The sequence below is a fragment of the Solea solea genome, chromosome 1 (genome assembly GCF_958295425.1).
Source record: "Solea solea chromosome 1, fSolSol10.1, whole genome shotgun sequence".
Classification (NCBI taxonomy): domain Eukaryota; kingdom Metazoa; phylum Chordata; class Actinopteri; order Pleuronectiformes; family Soleidae; genus Solea; species Solea solea.
In genome coordinates this window covers 2,914,094-2,924,721 of record NC_081134.1, presented here as the reverse complement: position 1 = coordinate 2,924,721, position 10,628 = coordinate 2,914,094, and the positions used below count along the sequence as shown (strand labels likewise).

The following is a 10,628-nucleotide window of genomic DNA, read 5'->3' as shown; positions in this document are numbered from 1 at the left end:
CAAAACACTCACCTTCTTCCTGGTGTTTCGTGTAAAAGAGTCCCTAAGGGAGCAGGCACTTGTTTATGGTTCCGGGACAGACCAAGTGGGAAGATAGGAGGGGGGCATTGTGGTAGATAGGTATATATATATATATATATTATATTTATTTATTTTTATCCTAATTGTGATTGTGTTGTTTGTTTTTAAATAAATGATAATACAATTGTTTGTAGTATTTACAAAAAAAAACATTTGTTAAAAATAAATGAGTTTATGTGAGTTCACCTGCTAATGGTAGTGCCAGAGCTGACAATCAGGGACACAGTATATAAAGGCACCATTTTAGATGTGTGTGTGATGCTGGTCAGAACTCAGGTTCATGTTGTTTTTTTTCTCCTGTGTCCATTTTCACTGAAACTTCCAGCTGCTTTAAGACAACATTAGTTATATGCTTTGAGTTAATGTCTCATAGTGATGGCACGTGGTTGGTAGCATGAGAAGCAGAGATAAAACACCTTGAGGGTGCGTCGCGGCGCTGGCTCTTCAGCCTTCAGCAGCTTCACCTGTGGAAATTCAGAGGGCATTTGGAATGGCCGCCATGAGGAAGACACCCAAGAAGTAAAGACACAGGAGACGTTTGAGAGCGTTGACATGGAGATACCACAACCTCAGAGAAGATCAGTCAACCTGGGCGACCTGGTCACGACACAAACCAAGTACCTGCTGGTGAGTTACTCACATACACACACACTCACTCAGAAGTTCAGGCAATACCTACATGTTACATGCATCACGTACAGTAGATGCATGGTTTTCAAACTGTGGTACGTGTACCACTGGTGGTTTTTGGAGGGAAATTCAAAATACTGTTCTACCGTATATACCGGGGTATGTGTAAAATTAGTGTTTAATTCACCTTATCTCTTGCTCCATCGTAATCTAATTTCACTATACCAGTGTTCAAAGTATATGTGAGGAAGAGGAAATGATTGTATGGCACTTGTTGTATTATTCTATAAATTAACAATTTCTTGTCCAAGATTGGAGCCAAGATTGGAAACGGCAATAGTCAAAAATTCAAACTCAATACAAAAAACTACATTAAATGCCAGCTGTTCTGGTAATTGGATAGTTTTTCCTAACTTTAATGAAAGTATGTGCACAAAATTGCCAACAAACATACTATTACATTTTTGTGTATTTGCATGTCGCCTAGGGGAAGTAGGATTGGATCACAAAATGTCACAGGAGACGCATCCATACATTTAAATGAGTATTTAATGTTGTTTAGATCCTCTGGCTCTCAGTGTCTCAGTGTGTTAAATTTCAGACGTCGTCATCTGCTCTCACCTCTCTGTAAATGTCACGTTCAGCTTCATTTTACAAACCTGTTCTTATTTGAATACTAAAGTGTCAGCTGCTTTCTCCGTGTGTGGCGTCTCCTCGGGCCAGCGAGGTGTGTGACGCTCGTGTTGACTGTGTGTGTTATTGCACCGCGGGACTCCTTGTTCCTCCTCAGATTCTCGCTGTGCCGTTATCTGATTCTCCTGCTGTGTTTTTGCTCTCCACAGTTTTTCTTTTTATTTATTTATTTTTTGATCACCTGATTCTCTTGCTGCCTATACTCTCAGTAGGTTTTCATTATCAGATTCCCCGCGGATTCTCTCGTCTCTGCTCAGGCCTTTCTCTCCACCGTGTATCGTTGACTGAAAGAAACCAAAAGCTTGTCTCTGGTAAACGCGTTCAGTTTGCATTCAGGGCAGGAATTGATCCGTTGAGTGTGGCACCACACTCCTCGTCCTCGGGCAGCTCTGTTCTGAACCTCCTGCTGTGAGTTGAATTGCGGCGGCTTTGATCCACCTGTTCTAATGACGAGCAATTGATAAGTGAAAAGAAAGTAGCTCAGCTTTCATCTAAATAAGGTGCAAAGTTTGACCGCATTTCCATAAAACTGGCCCAGAAAAATCTATCTTGCATTGCAGATTTTGGAAAACAAGTGGACGTTGGTCTGACTGATTGTCAACATGGCTTGGGCCTTATCACGATTCTGGAGGCTTTAAAACTTGCTTGGTAACAAGTAGCTTGATATTTCTCCAAATTTCAAGTTTCTTGTCTGCTTTCTAATGAGACATGTGATGTTCCTCAGGAACGTGTCTGAAAGAAAGCGGGACATTAAATGAGATTAAAAAACAAACTGCATCATTTCTTTTAAGGAACATCCAGCATCATCATCTGCGTGGAATTGTTGTGATTTGAACAGTCGGCTCTCGTCTCCTTACTTCGTGGAATCGCCGACGTCTCCTCTATCATGTTGCAAAGCTCAATTTCTTTCATCCTGATCTGGAGCTCACACATCTCGTCCTCCTCGCTCCTGTAAGCTGCTCCTGGAGCTTCTGCCTCTGCGCTGAAGAAGTCCAGATGCTGACATGCAGGCCTCCGGAAAATACCTGCTATAGAAAAGGCTGCTTCGGCATCGGGCCACTGTGAGGCTGACCATGATGGAGAAGCAACATCACACATGATCTATGTTAGTTTGTTTGCAGAGGTGTTTAACAGCGCTTGGGATCCATGTTGGTGTGTCACCATCTTCTTCTGGACCCAATGGTATTGGTGTCGATAAGGTGTAGATATCAAAGGATGTGACATTAAAGGACCATGACACACCACGTTAACCAAGAACACCGTGCAAACTAATATTGAGTTCAAATGAGTGTTGCCGGATGTCCCATAACTGTTGTATTTGTACGATACAATCACCCACTGTACGATGTATGATCAGTCATTCAAAGAAATGTACGATAAACAAGGTTTGAGAGGAACTCAATCACATCAGCAGGCATGAGGTCTCTTTGTGCCTCTTTGTGTTTGCAGTATGCATGAATTGCCTTCATGTATATGCATGTGACTGAATATTCATGTCAAAGACGAGGCAATCTGAGATGGCAGACTTCACCCCATTCACAAGCCTCTGTCGGCCTCTGTTGGTCATATTGGCAAGTGTGGAAACACAAACAGTCTAATTTGTCTACTTGACTGTTGTATAAATTAGTTTCTGTATGATTTCAACATTTCTATGGTCAAAATCGCCTCGACACATTAATTGTTACAAACTAGTGGCTGAGATCAAGTGAAAAAATCCACACCTGTGGAGTAGAGACTGAAAAAAGTTGCTCTGGAGTTTTTTAGGCATGTCAGGAAACCCAGCGTTTGTTCATATGAATCAGCGTTGGATGTTTTAGTGGCGGTGGTGACGTGTAAGTATCAGTGCATTCCTACAAGCAGCTTTTTTCTCTGTTGGTTTGAATAATGGACATTTGTGTTTACTGCTTTAAACCACCAGTTGTTTGGGTGTAAAACTGCATGTATCCATCATCTCTAATCATCAGTTACGTGACTAGTGAAAGGTGCTAACCCTAACCCAGGGGGCACATCAGTGTCCCCTTCGCCCCATTCCATTGATCCGCCGAAATCTTCTCTTCTGTCCACTGGACACTGAGTGCGTTGGAAAATGTTAACTCTTCAGTATTTGGAGACCGTCTTTGGACATTACTGGTGAAGATGGCACTTTTTAGGGGTCTGTATGGTCTATGCTGTTGTCTAAAATGACAATGCCCCCTTTTTTTTGCATTTGCCCCCTGCCACTGTCTGTTGTTTGTTGTTGTGTTTGATTTTTTAAAATCTATTTATTAGCTGGGTAAATTGGTAAATCATCATGTTTAGATACATAGCTTCTCATTCATGTAAGAACATCTGTTGATAGCCTGTGTCTGTGGGATGAAATGTTTTTGTTCCAATTCTTGTGTTTGCAAATCAATAGAAAAAGACAATGTTATGTTCATGAGGAGAGGAGGAGGTCGTTGAAAGACCATCTCGCTCTCTCTCTCCCTCTCTCTCTCAGTGTATGTGAGAGGAAAGAGCTGGAGAGCAGAGGTTCTGTCGTCTCTCTCCTCTCTCCTCTCCTCTCTCCTCTCTCTCAGTCGCCGTGTTTTGTCTCTGCAGTTCCCCCCCGCTTCTCCATCATGGATGTGTGGACTAAAAGAGTCGCTGGGATTATCATCGCTCAGGTTCTGCTTCTCTCCAGCTCGTGCGGGACAAGAGGAGAAGGTAAGAGCCTGCGCTGCTGTGCGCTCTGACACTTTTCTCCCGGAGGAGATGGATCCGGGCTGCGCGCGGAGAAGCGATTTGTCGCGTTGAGATTTAATCCGAGTAAAGTCATTTTTCCTTGAGTCTAAACTGGCTGCAGTATTTGGTGCCTGTCGTGTGTGCACGAACAGTACAGTGAGTTGAAACGCTTTGATGATGTGATCTGGATCAATGAACGTATGTTTTGGATTCAACTTTTACGCAGCATCCATCCATGCATTTTTTTAAAGGAAACGTTGCTGCTGCTGCTGCTGACATGTGACATGTGCGTAATAGTAGTAAATGTAAAATAGTGAAGTGTCATGCATGTTCTAGTCTTGTTGAGCACTCAAAGAGCTTCTCATTCACCCTTTCTCACAGCTGGTGGCTTTTGCTATATGGGGACAAGCAGAGCTGGAAATTGAACCTTCCAGTCTGCCTCTGAGCCACAGCATCCCAAATGAATCTCTGAATGTTTTCTGGTTATGTTGGTGCTCAGAGAAGCATGAGCTTGAGCCAGTCTGTGCTCACACAGTTCCAGAAGGCTGGGGTTTTGGGACTGAAAGGGTGTTGGTTTGATACTGTGATGCAGAGATGAAGGTGAAAACGGTCTCTTTTCTTTCCTCTAAATGCCACTGAACACTGTGCCACAACAGAAGCTGAGCATTAGTGTGTGTGTGTGTGTGTGGGAGAGAAGTGGGGGAGTGTCTGTCACCCTCTTCTGCTTAGGAGAAGGGAGGGGAAGTGAAGGAGAGAGATGGCGGCTGCTGGTGCTAATCCCAGCTGTCATAGGGCAGAAGGCGGGGTCCATCACAGGGACAAACGACCGCGATTGACAGTGTTGGACTGTGGGAGGAAACTGGGGAACCCAGAAAAAAAAAAACATGCCCGGACCAGGACGCAAACCAGCAACCGTCTTGCTGTGAGGCAACAGTGCTTGTCACGTGCGTCACTGTGTTGCCCCCATGTGTCAAAGGCCACACATCCATCCTTCTCTCTCCATTCCTGTTTTCTCTTTCTTCTACCTGGATGTCGGACTTCCCGCTGTATATGAATCAAAAGAATCCTCCTGCTGCTCTCCTCCTTCCTGTGCAGCAGTCTGACACTTTCCATATGAACGTGGTTGATAGTGTTTTGGATTGTAAAATGTATAGCAGTGTGTGTTTCCTGGAAATAAGTGTGACCGTGAGGTAAAAGTAAAGCAGGTTTTTCGAGGAGTTTGACAAGACACCACTGTCGGCTTGTTTTTTGTGCCAGTTAAATAATGGAGTTTAGACGTTGACCAGTTTTTCTACGGCCGATGCTGATCTTTTATAAATCAGTGCAGCTGTCAGCCGTGATATAATGCACTTTTGTTTTTTTAATCTATATATTTGGTGTAACTCACGATACACAAAACTCCAATCTTCAGTGCACTTCTGTATTTTAAGGGTGTAGTACATAACTTTTAAACGGAAGCAAATGTCACACCATGATAAAATGACCACACGCAACACTGATTAATCCTATTATCAGCGCTCCACTCTTGTGTGTTTCGTGTTTTCTTTTTGTGTCGCTCTGTGACATTAGCGCACTGCACACACACACACACACACACACATTGCTATATTTTGCATATGACTGATGGAGGTAAAGCAGAAGCGCCACAGCTCTGTAGAGCTCAACGAGTTAGACGCCAAGACGCTTCACAAAAGGTTTCAGACGTGGATTCCACTGCTTAAAATAAACCAGGACGTTCAGTAAGACTCCACATTATTGTGTTTTTACAATCACAGATTTAAGCACGGTCTGTAGGGATGGGAATCGTTATCGGTCCGATACTGATCAGTAGATATGGGACAGATAAAAATGACTGTAATGACTCGACAGCTTCATAATTCATAAACGGTCTACAATGACCGTATCGGACTAATATGGTATCGGTAGATACTTGAGTTTGTGATATCGGTTCAAATGTCTTGCCCAAGGACAGAGCCAGGAATTGAACCCACAGCCCCTTTGAGTTGAAACATGACTCCCTCTACCACAGAGCTACCAAAAGATAATGACATCACTTGGCATGATTTGTCTAACAGTCCTTAAATGGAAAGATGGCTACTCTTGCACCAACAACAGCTGCCTGTGTTGAAATGAAATAAATACAATAAAACAGAGAGACTTTCAGAAACAGAACGGTTGACCCTGGAAATCTGTCGAGCACACAAATAAAGGCATTTGTCTGTGCTGTGACAATCACGTCATTTTCTTGTGATCTAGCTTTAAACTCATGAAAATGGAGAAAATTATGAAAATTCAAATAGACTAAATTAAAGTCTAATTATTGCCGGTTATTCTACAGTATATTCTGAGAACATCATATGAGAGAGTAGCTCTCTCCTCTCGTTTTCTCTCGTTCTGTGTATTTGTCTCCCACTCTCAATCCGTCTCACGCAGTCTGAGCCAGCAGCGCACACATCATGCACGGCCCATAAACCACAGCACCTCAATAAATAAAGTCAAGTCTGTGGCAGTGGAGAGATCTCAGCGTCAGGACTCACACAGAGCTTCACGTCTTCATCCCCACCGGAGACACTTCACTGTTCACGACAGGAATGACGACGGAGCACAGATACACATTTGAGCAGCCACAGACGATGACGGGTTAGCAGAGTTAACTCGCCGTAAAAAACACACCCACTCAGTATTACAACATGACAGAACCGCTTAGAGAACAGGAGACAAAGTGTGCCTTTAAGCTGCCACAAACGCTTATTTACTCCTCCGTCGTTTGTGCTACAGGTTAGTTTCAGTGTCAGTGTTAATTGGAAAAGTGTGAGATGTTCTTTTCTCGGAGAGGAAAGAAAATGATTCAAAAAGCTTTCAGCAATTTGTGTTTTGTTGCAGCGGTTTTACAGTGTTTTCTTTGTTCAGTGGGTGGATTAGTGTCCAACGAGGGCCTCACTGGCACCGGGTTCCCTAGTTTGAATCCTGGTGAATTCATAGGTTGAAGAAATGGTGATTTCTATGATTCCTGATCACATTAAAGCATGTTATGTATGTGGGATGAGCTTAAAGTAGTGTACTAAGATAATATCATATTATCCCCATATTATTGTAATAATTGATTTGAAAAATGGTTCTAAAACACAGTGAAATCACTTTTGCACTTTTGAGTGGCAAATGTTTGGTTGGTCCTGTGATCGGCTGGAATGTCAGTGGAATGACGGCCTTTAATTACTTTAATTACTAAAGATGCATCAGCTGAAAATGTAGAAAAACAACAGTGCTGAGGAAAAGTGATGATTTATGTGAGTGGGGATGAAGTGGACATCATTAACAGGACAAATGAATAATTTGACATGAGGTGAGCTGACGTCAGAGGATCACCCAAATGCATTTGCCCTGTCCTCAGTTCATGGTAATCCATTCAACAGTTGTCAGGATTATTTACAGAGAAGGAAGAAAAAATCCGGCAACAACAAAAAAAAACAACCATCCCAGGAGTCTTAGGTATTGAGTTATGCAGATGACCAAGTTAAATTAAAAAAAGATTAAGTGTCCTTGATGAAGTCGATACTTGTTGGTCTGCTTGTTTGCGCTTGAGGAATAACATTATTTCTCCTGAAGACAAAGTACATTTGCTCTGAATTATTTAACACCGGCGACTGCAGCGACTTTATTAGTTAAATGATTTCAGTTAAAGCCAAAAGTGTCAGTCTGCTGGTGGCACTGGAGGGAAAGTAAAGCCCACGAGGAAATGAATCTACTTCCCTTTTGATTTATGACATTGTTGAACATTTTCCTGTAGAGTTAATGGTCTAAACGTCGTCTTCTAAATACTTTAGTTTTGTTAAACTAACTTTAATCTGCCAGCGTGGTGTGAAGGGCTCCATGTCTGAAGCGTTGTTGTGACATCTTTGTCAGGAGTGTGCGCTGTGTGATGCAAATGTACACGTGTAGGTGGATGAGTGATTGACGGAGTAATGAGCTTCCACTGGAGAAAAATGAAGTGCAGAGACAAAGAGTGAGAGTGAACAATGTCACAACAGGCCGTTTCCCACTGGTTTGGATTAAAATGAGTCTTTTGAAGCGAAGACTTTGGCTGTGAATTGGTCTCCTGGCGGTTGAGCGCTGCTCGAACAAAACCTCTTCCTGATTTTAGATGTTTACAAAGGCTGACTCATTTTCCTTAAACGTCAGAGACATTCAGCCAGGTGTCCATGTGGATAAGAATATGACACTGCTGTTATGTTTAGCGTCACTTTTTTTAAAAAAAAAAATTTTTTTATGATTTATTCACTCACAAATTTAATTTAACGTTCAACATTCTTGTTTTGGAAAGTATGACCCGGCCCTTAATCACACCTGACATTGGGATCATTGCAATAATAGAGGACTAGACCTCAGGATGTGAAGCATCTGTGGTGCATGGAATGTTTTCTGGGAAATTTTACCTTCATGGCATATCATGATGTAATTCATATTCATTTGAAAGAACCAAACCAAAACAAGGTTGGAGCAGAGTGGACGGTAAAATCGACCATGACCAAACTGTCTCTGAAAACAGGCTCAGAGCGGTATTACCAAATGAAAAAATGAATGCAGAAACCGAAAATCAGGAAACACTTGGCCGAAACCGAAACACCGAAAGAAATTATTATGCCAATTCTGTTCCATTGTTTTTTTTTTTTATCTAATTTTGTTGTTATGGCTGGGACTTTGTGTACTTACCTCACTTAGGTCAAGGCATTGAAATTATAGTATATTATATTATAGAGTATAGATTAGTATTCATGCTTCAAATAATAAATCAATTAAGAATCCATGAAAATATTTAGAGGGATCTCATCACACAAGGGTGCATGGCCCTCATCTGGTGCAGACAGACGGACAGACAGACAGACAGACAGACAGACCACTCCTGCGTCTCCCAGCAGGCTCTCCGTGTCAAACGCAGCCTGGTTAATGATCTTTATGACGAGGGTCGAGTACAGTCGCGATGAAGTGCACGGGATCCAAGTAGATGTTAGTAAAACGTATCGACAGACTCTGAAGAGCGCACTTTTCATTGCTTTCACTCCGAGGTCCGTCTCAACCTTTGTGTAGAAGACGCTTAAGTGCTGCAATTAAGGGAATAACGTCTCTTTAGTTAACTGCTCAAAGGGGGCGTGAAGAGACAGAATGTTCTCTGGTGTGAAGTGAATGTCGTGGGGAGTTCATAAAGTACGTCACTAATAAGTATTGACTCTTATATATTTATAAGGTTGAATAATGCTTTTATTTATCATGACATTAGTAGTAAATTACTAGCAGCTCTGTAGCGCCTCCTCTCTTCCACTGGTCAGTTGGAAATATGAGTGAAAACAGTGTGGAAACCCGAGGTTTAAACTCTGAAAATGGCCCTAAAACCTGGAGATCCTTTACCTTACATTTATGTATGAAACAGTGGTTTCATTGTATAGTTGTTAGGATACAAGAAAAATATGATAATTATATATAATGAGGTCCTAGAATGGCTGGAAAGAGCTCTTTTAGGTCGACTCATCCAGACCTATGTTCGCCTTTGCCGTCTTATCATTGATAATGAGCTTTGGAGCCTTCCATACTGAGCATGATGTCAGAGAAAAATGTGTGGTTTTGATCTGAAAAAGACAGAAAAAAGGGAAAACTAAATGAATACTAATCAGCTCCATAAGACCGAGGGGAGAATTGGGTGATAAATCTCTGCGGGCTCCAGAAACTTCTCTCACACTGTGAGTCATCAGATCAACTGTTAATATAAGAGTGCTGAAAAGTGCAGCTTTACACAAAAAAAGAGTAGATTTCTCATTTCATTTTGTGTCTGCACTTGTGCACCAAACTCTACCCAGGGAAATGGAGAATAAAGCATGCAGGAAACTATTATTTCACTCCACTGATCTCCATAGAAAAACTAACTGTAACAGGCAACTACTAAATCATGCTGTTAGTAAAGAAAAAAAGTGAGGGTCAATTCAACACATGTAAGGAACACCAGTGATAATGAAAACAGTGGATGCACAGATACACTTTAAGGCTTTATTGACAAAAGAGGATTCAGGGCGGATCAATAAGGAGAGGAACGCCGAGTGTTCTCGCAGGGAGGCGAGAAAGCCGGGATCAGAGAGGATGAGAAGAAATTAAACTTTAATGTTCCCGCTGGGTGGAAGAGGGTCACTACCACTGCAGGAGGAAAAATAAACAAACAATAAAAATGACGCATGAATTAAATATGAGAGATATTTTGGACCCGAGTGTGGGAGGGTATTGCGTTCACCTGAAAAATGATCAAGATAAGGGTTCATTCAGAAAAACTGAGGAGAAACCAAGTTTAAGGGGATTTTTTTTATTTAGAAATTGACAGATTAAAAGAAGGAAGATATGATATGAATGTGTTTTCTTTCTCCATCTTCCCTCTGTTCTCTCAGAGCAAAGCTTCTCCAACTCCCTCTCACACATCCGCGTCTCGTGCGACTTAAAACATCAATGTTTGTTGTTTGCTGATTTTCTGGGAACCCAAACAATGT

General features: G+C 41.9%; 1 protein-coding gene across 3 annotated transcripts in view; it reads left to right on the top strand.

Moving 5' to 3' along the window:
• The first annotated feature begins 358 nt into the window (after window positions 1-358).
• LOC131466757 (contactin-associated protein-like 4) overlaps window positions 359-10,628 on the top strand; it is an 86,018-nt gene continuing 75,748 nt past the window's right edge. For 2 of the 3 annotated variants that reach the window (XM_058640205.1, XM_058640213.1), the window contains exon 1: window positions 3,903-4,086. In XM_058640205.1, the coding sequence (XP_058496188.1) occupies window positions 4,002-4,086 (85 nt within the window). In that variant the 5' untranslated portion in view covers window positions 3,903-4,001. Of the gene's footprint in view, window positions 709-3,902; window positions 4,087-10,628 lie in introns of those variants that run through there. The other variant, XM_058640199.1, reaches the window with a different exon arrangement.